This window comes from Rhinoderma darwinii, chromosome 13 (assembly GCF_050947455.1).
Source record: "Rhinoderma darwinii isolate aRhiDar2 chromosome 13, aRhiDar2.hap1, whole genome shotgun sequence".
Taxonomy (NCBI): Eukaryota; Metazoa; Chordata; class Amphibia; order Anura; family Rhinodermatidae; genus Rhinoderma; species Rhinoderma darwinii.
Genome location: NC_134699.1, coordinates 47,808,431 through 47,827,200, shown reverse-complemented (window position 1 = coordinate 47,827,200; position 18,770 = coordinate 47,808,431). Strand labels below are relative to the sequence as shown.

Sequence of the window (18,770 nt, the reverse complement as noted above, 5' to 3'; positions counted from 1 at the left end):
TCCTGGCTGTGTGCTTAAGGTCTATGTCTTGTTGGAAGGTGAACCTACGGCCCAGTCTGAGGTCCAGAGCACTGTGGTAAGAATATCTCTGTACTTTGCTCCATTCATCTTTCCCTCACCCATGACCAGTCTCCCAATGAATAAACTTTTTAAAATATAAGCCCCAAAACATGAAATAATATAGACATATTTGGTATCGCCACGACCGTAACAACCTGTACTACAAATGTATAACATTATTTATGATGATCGGTGTATGGCATTAAAAATAAAACTGCAGCAGAACAGCTTTTTTTACTGCATTTTTGCCAAAATAAAAATTTGTATCAATTTATCGATAATGTATTTGTACCAAAAAAATGGTCCTACATAAAGTACAACTCGTCCCGCAAAAACAAAGTCTCATACAACTACAAAGAGTTGTGAGCATGCAAAGAGGGGAATATAAAAAAATTGTTCTGTCCTTAAGGGGTTAAGTCCTTATACATTTTGCTCATTAACCCTGAAAACACAGTCTCTCGGTGTAAACATTTCTTTAGTTTTTGTTAGTACATGTGGAGAGTCCCCTTTGATATTGTTTCCCCCGTAAAAGAACGCGGTGAGGAACGTTCTATACAATGACTCAGCCTTCCCCGCCGGCCAGCGTCCGTACAGGCCTCAGTGTTTACACACACACGCAGCGCCTCCTTGTCCTATCACCCTCACAAAGTCCTCAATGAACTTGTCTACATTTCCCTGTTGTCCCATACGGGCACTCGCCATCCAATCAGACAAGCTGAGGCTTCGTAGACCTGTGTTCAAACTCTACAGCGAGAGCCAATCAGCAGCGACCCGGTCTGTTCAGCTCCTCCGCGCCAATCAACGAAAAGAATGACTGTCTCTTCGCTCGTCAACACAGACAGCCAGCCAATCCGCACGATCCAAAACATCAAGTAGGGCGGTACAACACAGGCGAAGTGGAATCCGCCAATTATCCAGCGGGAATAGCCAAAACAAGCTAACTAGCCAATAGCCGGCCAAGTCATAACGTGAAGAGATATAGAGTGGCAAGTCTGCCTTCCAATAAGCGTACGCGGTGCAGCGCCCAGCCCTGCCCTACAGTGGGTGACGCGCCGGGTCCTGTGGTTGAGGACATAACGAGGCTGCCGGGCGAGTAGAGCGGAGTGGGGCCCGGGATGTCGGTAAACATGGAAGAATTACGACATCAGGTCATGATTAACCAGTTCGTGCTGGCTGCAGGGTGTGCGGCGGATCAGGCCAAGCAGCTACTGCAGGCGGCACACTGGCAGTTTGAGGTGAGGCGGTCCACGCCATGTTTATACACACATAGCACGCTACGCTGCATACGCCAAGTCCCTGTGTGTGATCGGCACTGTTGCTATTGACTACTTATCTTTCTAAATACCTTCTTGTCAGTAAACAATCCTTATTTGTGTGTAATATAAATATATATATAAAATATGCACATTTATTTAAATCGTCATCTTAGCATGTGGGGATGTAATAACTTTCCAAAAAACGAGGATACTTTTTGTCAATCTGTCCGGTGACGCCGGTGTCCCATATGAATGCATTGAGCCCTGCGGTGTGAGGCACTGGGTAAAAGTTGCTAAGAACCACAAGCTTTTTGTGACTTAGCTTCCTCCTTATATAATGGACCTGATCTGCGCCGCCGGCTGCGTCCGCGTTAGACGGATCAATTGTGTGAATGTTTCCATTGGCACAACTCCTTTGCCCCGGGTTAGTCCCCAGCGCGAGTCCTCTTTTAGTTTTGGTCTGAAGGCACGTGGTGTGTGTTCTTCCTCATTGGTTGCATCAACTTTGGAGAAGTTGAATATGTGAAAGTCCATATAGGTGTCGCGAGTCCATATAGGTGTCGCGAGTCTATATAGGGGTGTCGCGAGTCTGTATGGGTATAACATTCACTATTGATGCTTCTAAGCGACACTTGCGTGTAGGTTAATTTGCGACGAGCCTGCTCTGATAGGTTTGGATATATGACCTTTCCATAATGTACTTCTTATTATCAGGAGCAATCTGATATCCGCCATTTTTGTACCCCTATGACGCCCTGCCTCCGGCAGAGCTTCATAGGTGAGTGTCCGTATCACAATATACTGGGATACATTAGTATTGCAGTATATCATGCATGCGATCCAACGATCGCTGGTTCAAGTCCCCTATGGGGACAAGTAAAATGAAGGTGTTTTTTTTTTTGTTTTGTTTTTTTAATAAATGAAAAAATAAAAACCTTTTCCCTCAAGCACAATGTTATAAAAAAAAATAACATAACTGGTATCGACACGTCCGTAAAAGGCTGAACTATTACAATATATCATTATTTAGTCCGCACAGTGGACACTGTAAAAAATTAGAATTGCCAGAATCGCTGTTTTTTTGCTTACTTCATCTCCCACAAAAAATGTAATAAAAAATGATCAAAAAGTCTCATGTACTTGAAAATGATACCAATAGAAACTACAGCTCGCCCCGCAAAAAGGAAGCCCTCATACCGCTCAATCAACGGAAAAAAAAATAACAACGTTATGGCTCTCAGAATATGGCGACAAATCTCAAATTCTATTTTTAGCAATCAGTTTCCTTGTAAAAGTAGTAACACGTTAAAAAAACAACTATATAAATCTGGTATCGCTGTAATCGTATTGACCCGCAGAATAAGGTTAACATGCCGTGTTACCGCACGGTGTACGCCGTAAAAACAAACCCCCCCCCCCCCCACACCAAAAGATTGAGGAATCGCAAAACAGCTGATCAGCGGGGGTCCCGAAAGTCGGACCCTGACCCTTCAGCTATCAATAGCCGATCCTGAAGAAAGGTCATAAATTTTTAGGGCCTGGAAAACCCCTTTAAGGTGAGTTTACCCTTTAAAATGACTTACGCATGGACAGTAAGGCCTCATGTACACGGCTGTGCCCGTAATCACGGACTGCGATTGCGGGCACGGCCGGGTGCAGGCAGCCGCCCGCATTTTCAACCCGTGCTCCCATACAAAGTATGGCTCCAAAATCAGTTGTCTGTCTCCTTCTTATCATTTTAAAGTCGCGGTAGCGTGTAAGTTGCGGCCTGAGATATATGGGTATATTGTTATGTATATGTGATTGTGATCTTTGAACATGTACACATTCTACATGCAGAGCCTCTGCTATCTTTCCGTATGTACCCAAGCTTCTGTCCTTGTGTATGGTCGGCCAGGCTTGTTGGGGGGTCAAACTGGTTTGCTTGGTATTTCTGATGACCCTTCAGCAAAATCCTATAGAATAGGGGGGGGGGGGGTGGCGTGGCAGGAAGACCATGTGACCATCCAATCTATTTATAAACACAGTAATTGTATCCATCATATAGTCTGGCATGAGCCCCGCGCCCAGAATATAACCCCGCTGAACAACTGTTAGGAGATGTTGTTTATGGGAACGGGTTTTAGATTATGGCACATTGCACAATTAAATGACCCAACTCCCCTGTGACCAAGGAAAAAATAAATCTATAAATGTATATAATATGTTTTATAAAAGAATAAACTATGTATTTTATATTCTGTTCTGGCAGCTCTGTATCTTTTATGTTTTAATATTTATACAATATGCTCAGGTTCAAAATAAATAAATGAATGGTAAAAACAATGTCACAAATACTGAGCAGTCATTGGTCAAAACAAGAAAACCCTACATTGAATGTTGATGAGAAACGTGCATTTTCCTATGAATTAATGTTGGCAAACCAAGTCCTCAAGGGTGCGGATTTGTACTAAACACTGCCACACGCTGGGCGCTCGTTTTCTAGGGTCCCTGGATACAGTTCAACTTTCACCTATGCGCAATGCTGCAAAATATTTCTTAGTCATGGTAGTGTGTTGGATGATAAACTGACACTAACCACTAACAATTTGTATGTATATATATATATATCTCTCATAATTTTGGTGCAGTTATGCAATGTCTGTGGCTGTTCTTTATGTAGCAGGATTATGATCTTTCAGATTCTTTGCCTTCCTGTATGTGGTTTGTTTGTAAACACTATGTAATTGTATATGGAAATGTTTCATGTCACATGGATGTTATAAAGGGTACATTGTGTAGCATATTCTCCCAGAGCTGTTGAAGGCTTTCTTATAAATTCCGCAGTGTGGCTCTTGGGTGGTGAAGGGGTTAACCTTCATTGTTGTTGTTGTCAGTGGTGTCTCCACCTCCTTCTGCTGCACACACACACACACACACACACACACACACACACACACACGCATCTATATACATAAACTGGCATATACGCACATATATATATACACACACACACACACACACGCATCTATATACACAAACTGGCATATACGCACATATATACACACACACACACACACACACACACACACACACACACACACGGGCATATACGCACCTATATACACACACACGGGCATATACGCACATATATATACTCACGCCGGCATATACGCAAATATATATATATATATACTCACCCCGGCATATACGCACCTATATACTCACCCCGGCATATACGCACCTATATACTAACCCCGGCATATACGCACCTATATACTCACCCCGGCATATACGCACCCCGGCATATACGCACCTATATACTCACCCCGGCATATACGCACCTATATACGCACCCCGGCATATACGCACCTATATACTCACCCCGGCATATACGCACCTATATACTCACCACGGCATATACGCACCTATATACTCACCACGGCATATACGCACCTATATACTCACCCCAGCATATACGCACCCCGGCATATACGCACACACATGTTTAACACTACCTTGTTGAGTTTACATTGTTGTTGAGTGCTTTCGGTACGATTCTGAAGAGCGGAGTATGTTCTATTATTAGGCCAGGGTTCATTGTTTACTATAATACATGGAGTAGTTGGGGGCAGGGCGGCTTTCCTGCCTCTGTCTGTGTAGCTGTGCGTTTGTTCTGCATGTGTTGTGTAATAACCACTCGCTGTTTGCTGGACAGATGTCGTATTTTCATCATACGAGTGTCATAAACTGATGGATTCTATCCCCATGGACACCTCCTATTATCTTGTGCTTTGTATGTTGGGCAAAGGTGGCTTTTGTGTTTGTTTCCGTACAATACTACCCGGCAGTGTTGTTGTTTGCAGTTCTGGCACGCTGTACGTTGGCACACAGAGATCCACGTTACCCCAGGTCGGTGCGCGTCTGCGTGTAAACGCCTGCCTGGCGTGCTTGGCTATTGTCTGCTGTCATCAGCTCCTGCTATGTAATGTCTTATTGCAGCGCTGCCATACTCCAAAAAGCAAAAGTCGCTGGTCGTAAACCAAAACACTGTCTTTTGTATTTGCCTTTTTTATAGAAAATATTTATGGGGTGTATGTATACAGCGCGCGTGCGATCATATATATATTATGTCTATGATGTAACTACCAAGGGCTTCCCCTCCTTGAATACGACCATCATTGTTTTGTCTGAGGTGCTTGTGGACGCTCCCTTCCTGTGATGTCATTGCCATCCACAAGACAAATGTTCCTACCACAATGTTCTGTTTACTGACCTCTCCCCCTACCTCCTGTATGTGTGTACACCGTATTGTACTGCTCGCTTTATGTCTCGCATGCACACTTTATGGTATACGTCCCTCAGGCTTCATAATGGGGAGTATATAGTGGAACAATTTTGCATATCGGTTACATCCATTGCTACATTAAGGTCTAATCGATGTTTTTCTTGTCTGTTTAGACTGCTCTCAGCACCTTTTTTCAAGAAACCAATATACCCAGTGCTCCGCATCATCCGCACATGGTGAGTAGTATCCTGTTCTTTTGGTTATGGTCTCAGCACCTCATGAGGGGTTAAAATCAGCCCACGAGAGAGTCTGTGTGCGCTGTCCCCACTGGACGGAATGCATAGCACACATCCGTATGTGACTCTAGAGGTCCACCGCGTGTAAACACAGGAAGAGCAGAGTGTGTAACAACCACAACAAAATGGCCTCCAGGAAAGCGAGAGCGTGGCAGGGTGGACAGCTGCACAAACATTCTGTAGTGCATCTATAGATTCATGTATGGACCGGAGCAATCCCACCTATGTGCTCATATCCCCTGCCGTCATAAAATAACTCTCTTGTGCTGACCGATTCTTCGTTGTGCTACTTTTTATGCCGGATTTAATGTTGGCTTATTATACAGATTTATACCATAAGAACGGGTTTTTACGGGACTACAGAATTGTCTGACCATACTTTTTATTTTTTTTGTGGTATACTGGCCAACAGAGGCCTAAAGGCCGCTTTTGGCCTCCATCGTGCTAATGTTACCCTATTGACGCGTTGAGCGTGTACGTCAGGAGCTTTCCTGGCGTACGCGCTGATCGTACATCACAAACGTGGTGTGAATGGTGCCTAACATGCTGTTTGGACTTCTGCTCCGGCCTAGTTCTTGGGCAGGAGCACCCAATTGTTGGCCAGAAAATAGCTACGTTCTGGTACACGGTCGGAACTCGAGGTGCCTTCATTCATAGCAGGGAGGAAATGCAGAAAGCTTCAACCAATTATTCAAAAAGGAATAGGATAGAAACTGAATTTACCCATCTTATTGACAAATTATTTTTTTTACTTTCCTGTCAAAATGACTTGTAAACAAAGATGAAAATCGTGATATGTGACCGGTCTTTAGTATTTTTTTTATTTTTATACACAAGTTGATGATTGGGGGAACAGAACGCCCGTTCCCAATCATAGGCTCATGTAGAAGGGCACAGCGATCAGTCAACAAGTAAGCAAACACATTTGTCGGCTGATCGCATCTTTTGTGGCAGTAAATATCATCGTTGTCAGCAGCGTATCTTCCCATGTAAAGGGGATGTGCTGCCCGCAATGATGCAAACTGTATACCGACGAAGGATCTTGTTAGTCCCTCATACAGTACAATCATTGCTCTATGTAAATGAAGGTATACGAGGGCTGATCAACGTGCTATATCAGTCGGCGCTGGTTTACCGGCAGAAATCTGCCAGTATAAAAGACCGCTTAGGGTACGTTTACACCGGCCAATTTAGGCCGTGAAAAACGAGCACCGATCAACAAGACACCTCGTTGATCGGTGCTCATTTACTCCTTTCACAAGGAGCTATGATCGGTTATGTAGGGGAACGAGCGATCGTTACTAGATCGCTGGTCCCCATGCATTTCTATCATGTTTACACAGGTAGATGTGCTGCCGACAAGGATAATATTTTCTGCAGCATAAATTATACAATCAGCCGATGAATGTGCGCTTGCTTGCTAATCAGCGGATTGTTCCTTTGTTTACACAGGTCAAAGATCGGGAACAAACATTCATGTCAGCGCTTGTTTTGACCAATCGTTGGCCCATGTTAAGGCCCTTTTACACCGGCCGGTGCAGTGAACGCGGATCAATGAGACATTGTTGATCGGCGCTCGTTTGCTCCGGTCACACGGAGTTATGTATGGGGACGAGCGGTCGTTACTCCGATCGCTCGTCCCCATACGTTATCATGTCGGTAGCACGTCTTCGTGTTTACACCGGGGGATGTGCTGCTGACAACGATTATTTACTTTTTAAAATCGATACGATCAGCAGATGATTGAGCGTTCGCTCGTTCATCTGACGATCGCTGCCCTGTTTACACAGGGAAATTATCGGGAACGAGCGTTCTATGAAATCTCGTCTGCTCCATAATCGCCCAGTGTAAAACCCCCTTTACTCTAGTACGTGTATGTTGGCTATGGAACTTTGTTCACTCTCTTGTGCCTACCCTATCTTTATACTCTTTTATAGTGTAGATAAGGTAGATCTTTTCTCATGTGTTTAGTGAAGGGCTATGGCTTATCTACAGTGAATGCAACCTGTTTTGGTATTTTAGATATCTGTGTGAAGCACGGTCAATATTTAAAGGGAAGGTGTCACTGAATTTTTTATTTTATTTTATAATATTGCTTTTAGTATGATATTAAAATAAATTTTATCTATTTGTGTTTTTGTGTTGTACTTTTTTCTTACTTTTACTTCTCTATGGGGGCTGCCATTTTTTTTTTCATCTCTGTATGTGTCGATTAACGGCACATACAGAGATGGAATACGGCACATACATCCCCATAGAGAATGCGAACGGGAGCCGTTCCATTCTCTGCAGCGTACGCCGTCTGTGTGGGAACGGCACATGCGCCGCTCCCACACAGACCAAAACGAAGCTCGTTAGCAGACTGAAATCCGGCGCCATTTTCATGTGGACCGGAAGCTGCTGCCGGACAGTAAGACTACGACTTCCGGCTGCGGCTTCCGGCCATATGTTCAAGGAAGCGAAGGCGGCAGGAGCAGGTAATTTATGTTTGTGTATGTGATGTGTGTATTATGTTCGTGTTATACTGTCGTCTGAGCCCTGTATCTAATCCTCCTACACTGTGCATTCGCTCTTAAAATGGCGGCACACAGTGTAGGAGGTTTTAAGATTTAACCCCCTCCTTCTCCTGGCACTAGCCAGAATAAGGGAGGGGGGATTGTGAGGAAACTAGAGCGAGTGTGTCTACCCCAAATTTGCAGAATAAAGCAATGAGGTTGCTTTACCACATTGCCAGTCCCTAGGGGACTTAAACCAGTGATAGTTGGACCGCTTGCACTATATACAGCAATACTAATGTATTGCAGTATATCGTCTTTCTGACAGGCTTCTATTAACAAAATCTGTTTGTAAAATTTGCATGCAGCTTGAATAATTCTGAGAACAAATACCCAAACCAATTAATTTTTACTTGGCAGTAATTTTTACCATCTAATGTGACCTGACATGTTAAAATAAGTGTTGTCAGAAAAGCCAACTTTGGGTAGGTGCCTTTTGTAATGAGAAGTCTCTTTCTGTCGTCAGCATAGGAATAACTGGCCCTTCTAATGTTCGGGCCCATTCACAGGAGCGTGAATCTCATCCGTGTGCTGTGTGTTGAAACCGCGCACAGCACGCCGCCCCCCCCATTGATTTTTCAATGGGGCCATTCACACATGCGTGAGTTTTCACGCAGCCAGTGTCTGTTGCGTGAAACTCACTCCAAGTCCCATATTGGTGCGTTTTCACACAACTAGTCGCCCATTGAAGTCAATGGGTGCGTGAAAACCGCGGACAGCGCACGGATGCATCAAATACTTTAAAAAAATATATAAATAAATTTAAAAAAAATGCTTGCGAGTGAGTGAAAAACGCATGCCACTGGCAAAGCACACTGATGCATAATGCAACACACGCGGGCAGATTTTACGCACGTTATTTTCCGCGTGTAAATCTATCACGCTCGTGTGAATGTAGCCTTAGACTACGGTCAATATCGTAAAGGGAATTTTTCATGTTTTTCGTGTTTAAAAAAATTCCCTATATAGTCATTCACAATCCGGATGATATTATCACAGGTCGCCACAGCAGATGTGTTTATAGGCCTCAGTAACCAAATTGATTGGCATAGTTACCTACGCAGCAGAGTAATCTGTTTATCAGCTATACTTCCCCATAATGCATAGATTTATAGAAGAGATATTTTAAAGGGCCTCTGAACCACAAAAATGAACTGACTTTCCACTCTCTGAGGCCTCATGCACACGACCATAAGGGTTTTTACTTTATACATCGGTAGCCGTCCGCAATTGCGGACAAGAATAGGACATGTTCTTGGTGATTTATTCACCAAGCATAAAAACACTGGCAACGTTTCAACCCATGAATGGGTCTTTATCAAGGCTGTCCAACCACCCCCATTTGTTAGGTCCAGTGCCTTAATGTGATCTGTTAAGGATCGGCGCTGGATTTCTGTTTAGAAATGTGTGTAAAAAGGTATTTCAGCCTCCCAGTAATTTACAAACATGCTTCAACTGCTGCATTGCCTCAAGGCCGCAAGTGTATACTCTCTATAATTTATGGAGAGCAGCCGAGTTAAAGGGGGTTCTCCAGAACATTATAAATAAAGTTGATTTGAAGGAAGCGCTGGATAAGACTCCATGTACACGCTCCTACTGCACATACAGTTCTGTATTAAATCAACTTTATAATGTCCGTAAAACCCTTTGTCGCGTTCTTTTTCAGATGCCCTTTTAGGGCATTTTGGCCCACAGGTTGCTTTGTACAGCGGAGAATTTCAGGGCACCCATCAAAAACAATGGCCACCCAGTGACTTCAGCAGGAGCCTTGCCATGCGATGTTTTCAATGCTGCGGAGCTACAGGAAAGTGAGCCTTCTGGTTGCATTACTCCCCTGTAGATAGCAGCTGATCACAGTGGCCACAGCAGCAAGATGGTGGGGGACTGTTTCCTGCTGATGGGGGAGGGGGCTGCAAATATTGATCGTTCGCTTCTCTGTGCTGAATATTGAGCCAGCATGACCGGTACTAGAGGGAGGTGGAGAATTGTATTTATTTTACATGGCAACGGGACAAAATGGCTACTCTGATTTTATTAAGGCCTTATTCAGACTACCGTATTTTACGTCCTTGTGCTGTCTGTTTAAATGACAGACCGCAAACTGACCGATGCAAATCAATGGGGCTGTTCACACATGCGTGTTTTTTCATGCAGCGTGTATCCGTTGTGTGAAGCTCACTGCATGTCCTATTTTGGTCTGTTTTTGTGGACCATATTGTTCGTTGAAGTCTATGGGTGCGTGAAAAACACGGAAGACATTCGTGTGCGGTCCATTTACTAAAGAAATGATGAGAAAGAACAGGATGCTACACGGAACTGAAAACTGACTCGCTTGTCTGAATACGGCCGAAGGCTGCCCAGCATTTAACTTAAAGTGTAGATAAACGTTCGACAAACTTCTGACATGTCATAGTGACATGTCAAAAGTTTGTATTGGGGGGGGGTCCGGGCACTGAGACCCCCACCAATCGCTAGAACGAAGCAGCTGACTCGTGTGAGCGCTCAGCCGCTTCGTTTCTGTTCGGCTTTTTCCGGAAAGCCGATGTATCGGAGTACGAGCTCATAGACTTTCTATTGAGTCCGTACACCGATACATTTATTTCCGGAAAAAGCCGAACAGACACGAATTAGCTGAGCGATCACACGAGCACTTCAGCTGCTTCGTTCTAGAGATTGGTGGGGGTCTCAGTGCCCGGACCCTCACCAATCCAAACTTCTGACATGTCACTATGACATGTCAGAAATTTGTCGAACGTTTAGCTGCACTTTAAATTGCTCTTTTGGGTTACTTACAAGGGAGTTGCTTTAAATGCATCTCTGCAGTTATTTAGTAACCTCAGGCCTGTGCTGTACAGTAATGACAACCAGTGAACTGTACTTTAACCTGGCTGTTAGTGTTTGTAGCTGTTGCTTCTTCTTGTGTATTAACCCGTTAGTGACCGCCAAAATACGCCTTTTCACGGCGGCCACTAATGGGCTTTATTCTGATGCATAATCCTTTTCACAGCGCTGCATCAGAATAAATAAACAGAGCAGGGAGCCGTTCAAGCTCCCTGCTCTCCGCTACCAGAGACAGCTGAGGGCTGGGAGCGTCCCTGCTCGAACATGTGAGATCGATATCCGTATCGATCTCACCCGTTTAATCCCTCAGATGCGGCGCTCAATAGCGAGTGCCGCATCTGAGTGGTTTTGGATAGAGGGAGGGAGCTCCCTCTCTCTCCCACCGACACCAGGCGATAAGATCACCGAGTGTCTCTGTCTCCATTGGCAACCGGGGGCCTAATAAAGGCCACAAGGTCTTCCTGTAGCGAATGCCTGATAGGTCATGCCAGAGGCATGGCCTAGCAGATGCCTGTCCGTTCTAAACGGACAGGCAGTAATACACTGCAGGATCGCATAATAAAATCCCCTAGTAGGACTAGTAAAACACTAAAAAAAAAAAAAAAAAAGTTTAGGAAACGTAAAAAAAAATGTGAAAAAATACACTCGGATGCCGGTTGCGACATTTTACTATTTATTTTTTTTGTAACTTTTTTTGGTGTATTTTTTATTTTTGGGCAGTATTAAAAATGAAATTAATAATTTGGCATGTTTTCCAGATCACTTCCCAGAATTACAGCAAGGTGAATCAGGCAAAGCAACCTGACCCACAGCTGCTGTAAAATGTGGAAGGAAGACTCACCCCCTGTGTTCTTGGCTACAAGGCAGGAAGAGATGTCTTCAAATTGCTAAGCATTGTCCAGATCCATTTTGGGAATGATTCTACAAATGGCAGCAGCTACAGGACACACCAAAAGGCTAAGAATGATGAGTCAGTGGTGAATGACTTTTCAGTTGACAGGTTCACACGGTGTGTATTTGATGCATTTTTTGGTGCATTTTATGTGCCGAAAAATGCGTCAAAGACTTGATTAAGCTTCTCATTTACACCTATGGAAAAGCGAGCCGATAATACATACAACGCGCTTTTTTTACGAGAGTGTTTTAAAGAAACTCATTGTGTAAAACCGAAGCGTCAGGTCAATTCTTTGGTGCGTAAAACTCACCAAATGTTCCCATAGTCAATGGCAGTCCTAATTACGCGCCAATTTTTTTTTACAAAAAGCACTTGCAAAACGCGTGAGAACCTGCAAAAAACATTAACTCTGTATTTTAAAAAGCGCTCCACAAGAAACTCTAGTGTATTTGACACTTTTACATGTGGACTAATTCGATCTATGTTTTGTTCAATTAAATTGTGAAAGATGGTGGTGTGTGGAGTTCTTATTTCAATAAAATGTTTTTATGAAATCCATGGTAATTCCAACGGAACAGTTGCTTACCGTTTAATGTTCCCATCCTCTCGTCCTCTGACGGAAAAGAGGTAAATGTATATTAACGGTAGCGTGAACTTGTCCTAATTGAAAAATGTTAAGAGAGAGAGTTTGGGTGAAAAAAAAACCCCCATAAAATTAAAATTTTGTGACACCTTTCCTTTAAACAATAGGTCATTTTCTTACGACATGTTTTCTTTAATTGGAACTCCAAAAAATGTTTCACATCGCTATGATCACTAGTTCTGTAGTGCCGGTCGGAATCAGTGGGACATCTATGTAATGCATGATTGAGCTGGATCCCCCGGATAGTTCTGCTCTTCGGGTACTGTGCGGAGTGACCCTTCTCTGTTCTATCTGCAGGCCCTAATAGGATATGTAAAAGGGGTTGTCTAAAACTACATTTAGTGGCTATTAAGTTGCAACATACCTGTAACACCCTAATACGTGTTATACCCTGCGTCATACAGGGATTGAAAGTACCCCAAAGAGAAACTGTCATGCACTGCCCCCCTAACACAGGGTATCCGTTTTGTTTAGCCCCAGATGTGGTAGAGTTCCTAATCCTTTGGCGTCACTTAAACTATTGAAACAGATTTGCTCTGATCCCGGATTGCTGGGTTCACAATAATTTCTGCAGGAGTTTTGATTTTGTTTAGAATTGTCCAGTTGCGCTGAAAATCTTGCTAACCTAACATAACCGATCCGGCGGCCGGTATGTCACTGTATACATTTGTAAAGGGTCATTGCTTTATTGGTGCAGTTTTTAGATCTGTGATAGAAGGGCAATAATTGTTTAAGACAAATGTTTATATATTAGCAAAGCAATAACTGGCCTTTTATAATGGTATTTAATTTAAGGTGGTCTATTAACTAGCCCTATACCTTCTTGTATTGCAGATGTGTACCCCAAGTAATACACCAGCCACTCCGCCCAACTTCCCGGATGCTTTAGCCATGTTTTCTAAACTGCGAACCTCAGAGAGCTTGCAAAACAGCAGCAGTCCAGCAGCTTCAAACGCCTGTTCTCCTCCTGGCAGTTTCAACCCGTATTGGGCTTCATCACCACCCGGCCAACAGCCTGTCTGGCTGCCCCCAGCCTCTCCAACCACACACCTCATTCATCATCATCATCATCACCACCACCATCATCCACAACAAGCCTGGCCCCCAACCTCCCAGCCTGCAGGGGGCCCCCAAAAAGCCATGACTGCCATGGATGGGCAGAGATAAGACTGGGCTTGAGTGCACTGAAGAGGGGAGGAGGTGGAGTGGCTCCCTTCTCCCTTCTCCCTTCTCTCTTCCTTCCTCCTGTTAAATTTTATGAACGGACTTTATTTTTTTTTTAATTTTCTTTCTGCATTTTTTAATTTTTTTTTGGAGGCCAGCGGAAATGGATGGATTGGTCAAAATTCTGTCCACCCCCTCCTCCCCATTTCTTTTTAATATATAATTATAATATATAAAGATTTGAATTTATGTGAGGTGTTGGAGGAGGGGGATGAAGAATTTTTATTCAGGCACGCTGAAAATGTCTACCCTGATAAGAATCTAGAAGGAGCAACTTTTAACAGTAGCAACAAATGGGAAGAAGCTTTAAGGGATTGTCCCTTCTGCCTTTTACTCTTCCCCAGTCGGAGAGCGAACAGGAAGCGTAAACCTACCTGATTGACGTTGCTTAGGACTGTATTGTGTCAACCTACACATAGCATGATGTTCAGCAGAGAGCAAGAGACTGGCGCAATCATGGCGTCTACTTTGCTAAGCAAAGGGCGGTATAAAGAGGTCTACGCAGAAATCAAGAGCTCTAGTGTAACTGATGGAGTTGGAGACTGGTAAAAAGCCTTTTCAGACGGACCACCTTGGTGATCCAGTATCTATGGAGGTGCTGGGCATTTATGTACCAACTTCAGGAATAATTTAGTTTTGTCACTTTATCGCAAAACTTCGCAACGACTGGGTCTTAACTGGGTCAGAAGAATACATAATTATGATGGCGTCTTGTGAATGAAAAATGATCTGGTTTTCTGTCCTACTGTGGTTTCCATCTTGGGATAACAAAATCTTCGCATGTGAAACTATGCCTGGATATTCTGTATGGAAGAATAACAAACCTGAGCAGTCTCCTTTTATACGCTGCTTAGAGGAACACTAAACCTAGAAATGAATGATGAAAGGAAACGGGAGATAAACTTGCTCCCTGTGTTTGCCAGTCTGCAGGATCTTGCAGAGAACACGGGTCAATTTCCTCCGGATCTGTTCGGTATTAATTTGGTGAACGCCTGAGGGAAGGGTATTATTGGAGGGGTAGTTCTTAACAATCCTTGTGTCCTATTGCTGAGGGGGAAGCCTCCTACTACAGCCAGTTGTCTTACTACAAGACACAGAACAGTGAGGGATAGGAGGGTTGACATGGCTGATCTGGGAGACAGAAAATTTCTCAGTTTTGCAATATGAGACTAAATAGAATCAAAATAAAAGAGAAGATTGGGGGAGACATTTCTGGGGTTCTTTTGCAAATTTTCTATGGTTATTGGTCCTTTTTGAAGGGGCAACATCCAGTGAGTTATTGAGACTTGTTTCTTTTCTCCCGTTTTGCTTCCGTGCCCAACTAGGAGCATAAAAGTTACAAAGCGCTTCTCCATGAGCAATAAGAGCGCACCAGAGGACGGCACTGGCCACCATGGTATCTGTTCAAAGGTTTAAAATGACCAAGACTGAGAACATTGCAGCCAAATATCATGATACCCAGGTCAACTAAACCCATGACAAAACATCCACTAGAGAGGTGTGTGCTCAATATAGTTTAAAAGGGGGAATATTTTACATTGTTGGATTTTTAAACTGGCTAAAAATTGCAGTTTTATTTATGGGTATGGTGTCAAATCTAAAATGTGGAAACCCTAACATGGAGATCCTGTCTCTAAACCGGTCTTGACGCTGGAAAAAGGCATTACATTAACAGCAGGGCTAGTGATACTATTTAATGAAAAGGGACTTATAGCTTTTCTAAAGAGGTTTGTTTTTTGGGTCCTACACACATCAGAGTCCTTTGCAAGGAGCCGGTACGGTTTCTTAGTACGTCAGTAACAGACTGTGTCTGTATGTAAGTATTCTCCCCCTAGAGAATACCTCCGTACAGAGTCTGGTGGAGCATGCCATGATTTATTTTCTATCCCCCCCTCTATTGAATTCCATATGTGTGAAATCGGAAGCATATGAAGATATAGTAGAGACTTCATAGAGCTCTGTACAAAATAGAGACATACTACACTGTGTGCCCTCTGAATATATCAATTTATAAACTAATGGTTGTCCTTTCTGGTAACATTCACAAATAAATTTAAAATGTGTTGCAATATTAAATCTGGAGAGTATCCCTTCTAGAAATATTGTCTATTTAAGGACTTCAATGCTCAAGAAAGGACAGCAGCTTGTCTGTTTTGTGAATAGGCTAGCTTCACATCTTATAGTTTTGTGCATTTTGGACGCTGTTGTGGCGTATTGCATTGGCTAAAAATTACGCACCGCAACACGGTACCAGACAACTCCCAGGATGCCCCACATTTTTTTTCTCCCCCCCCCCCCCCCCCCCCCCGAAACTGTACCATGCCTTATTCCTGACATTTTTGTGTTGCTTTTCTAGCCACCTCTCGCAGTGAGGAAAATATGCATTGTGGGAAAACCTTGTACAAAGATGTAATGTAATGACCGCAATTCTAGAAACCTTTTGTGAAAACTGTTAATTATAATAAAAGCTCACACGGACTACGGCACCACTACCTGAACATGGGAACCCAGCCATAGAGGTTTATTTTGTGTGCAGAATGTTGTATTTAGCATTTGTGCGTTTTGTGGTAACAAATACCAGGCCTCGGCTATTAACAGGTTCCCGACCGCTGGCCGTAAATATACGGCCAGCGGTCAGGGTCTCTAAAGTCCGGCGTATAGTATATATACGGCCGCACTTCAGAGACTGTGCACGCGCGATCGCGTGCACACAGCTCTATGCCCTGGCTGTTGCTAACAGCCATGGGCACTGGGCAGAATGTCAGGGGTCAATCTTTTGGCCCCTGAACATGTGATCGCTGTGACAACCAATCACAGCGATCACATGCATTTCTGCATAGAAAACAGTGTGCACGCGATCGCGTGCACACAGCCCTGTGCCCTCGCTGTTACCAACAGCTCTGGGCACTGGGCAGAGTATCAGGGACCAATCTGATGGTCCCTGAACATGTGGTCGCTGTGACAACCAATCACAGCGATCACATGCATTTCTGCTTATAAAACAGTGTGCACGCGATCGCGTGCACACAGCCCTGTGCCCGCGATCGCGTGCACACAGCCCTGTGCCCTCGCTGTTACCAACAGCTCTGGGCACTGGGCAGAGTATCAGGGACCAATCTGATGGTCCCTGAACATGTGGTCGCTGTGAAAATCACAGCGACCACATTTGTTTTATTTTGAGTTTTCTGGCAGTAAATCTCCTGCCTCTTTTCTTCTCCTCAAACATTGTTTCAGTTTGAGGAGAAAAAGAGACTCGGGAGAATTGCTGCCAGAAGATTACAGTGAAAAAAAAAAAAAACAGTTACACTATAAAACATTCTCTGTATAGATAGATTTCTATCTATCTATACAATCTATCTATCCATCTATCTTTTTTTCTATCTATCTACCTTTCTTTCTTTTATTCTATTAGAATAGGCAGGTAGGGAGTATATAATTATATATATATCCACATATATATAATATATATAGCAATAGCGGTTTATTTTTTTGTTAGCGGTAGTGTAGATATATATAGCAGTTAGGCCCCATGCACACGACAGCAAAAAACCTCTGTTTTTGCGGACCGCAACTGCGGTCCGCAAAAACTGAGCCATTCACTTTCATTGAACGCTGACACCTTTCAGTAGCACTACGGAAGGGTGTCAGTGCCGTGGAAATGTTCCGGGAATTATGGAACATGTCCGTTCTTTCGCATTTTGCGGGCCGTGCTCCCATACTTTGTATGGGAGCACGGCCCGAAAATGCGGCTGTCAGTCAGCGGCCGGCCGTGCCCGCGATCGCGGACAGCAATTGCGGGCACGGTCGTGTGCATGGGGCCTTAGTTTGTGTGTTTTATAAAAAAAATAAAAAAATAAAATTTGTTTAGTTAGTGTTAGTGTTAGTTACGTTATGGCGAGGAAGTTGTTTAGCGCCGAGGAGGCATACGCCATGCTGTGGTCTGAGTCGGAGACCGCATCAGAGATGGCGTCCGAGATGGAACCTGTTTTAGGTAGTGACGATGACAGCGTCACTTCAGGTTCATCTTCAGGGGACGTTGTCCCTGATGCAGTCGAAACTGCAGAACATGAAAGCGCAGGGCCAAGTAGCGCTGTAGCACGGGACAGCCTGGTCCCTCCAGTCCAGGCTCTTGTATGGGCACCTGCCCCATCTTTTGGGCCTAGAATCCACGGATTTACTGCCACTCCTGGCATAACCGTGGACAATACAAATTTTGTCCAAATGGATTACTTCCATTTATTTATAACGGACGACATCCTAAATCAGATTGTCCACGAAACAAATTTATATGCCACGCAATATATAAGGCAGAAACCTTCATCCACCCATGCCAGAGATTGGACGCCCACCAATTTGCAGGAATTAAAAAAAAATTTGGGGCTCACCCTAAATATGGGTATTGTCAAAAAGCCCTCCATTAGGTCTTACTGGTCAACAAGACCCGCCCAAGCCACCCCAGTATATTCTGCAGTAATGCCCAGGTCTCGTTATGAGACAATAATGAGGTTCCTCCACTTCAATGACAACGCACAGGCCCCCCCCCCCCAAGTACCGATGCAAACCGGGATCGGTTGTTCAAAATAAGACCGCTAATAAATTCCCTGAATAATTTATTTCTGCAACTCTACACCCCTGAGCAGAATGTAAGTGTGGACGAGCAGATATTTTGGAAGTGTTATAGAAACTCTGTTGAGTTTTGTAAAACCAGCTTTGAAAAAAAGCGATATGTGAAA

General features: G+C 43.8%; 1 protein-coding gene across 1 annotated transcript; it reads left to right on the top strand.

Annotated features, from left to right (window-relative positions):
* The first annotated feature begins 905 nt into the window (after positions 1–905).
* UBALD2 (UBA like domain containing 2) lies at positions 906–16,113 on the top strand. The gene is made up of 3 exons (XM_075845388.1): positions 906–1,295; positions 5,757–5,819; positions 13,648–16,113. The coding sequence occupies exons 1-3, from the start codon at positions 1,176–1,178 to the stop codon at positions 13,978–13,980; spliced, it is 516 nt and encodes a 171-aa protein (XP_075701503.1). The 5' UTR covers positions 906–1,175; the 3' UTR covers positions 13,981–16,113.
* The last annotated feature ends 2,657 nt before the right edge of the window (positions 16,114–18,770 follow it).

Excerpts from the sequence above, each read along its gene's own strand:
- UBALD2 (XM_075845388.1), top strand. The coding sequence starts at position 1,176 with ATGTCGGTAAACATGGAAGAATTACGACATCAGGTCATGATTAACCAG. Across the intron at positions 1,296-5,756 it reads CGGCACACTGGCAGTTTGAG|ACTGCTCTCAGCACCTTTTT; the intron begins GTGAGGCGGTCC and ends TTGTCTGTTTAG. Across the intron at positions 5,820-13,647 it reads CTCCGCATCATCCGCACATG|ATGTGTACCCCAAGTAATAC; the intron begins GTGAGTAGTATC and ends CTTGTATTGCAG.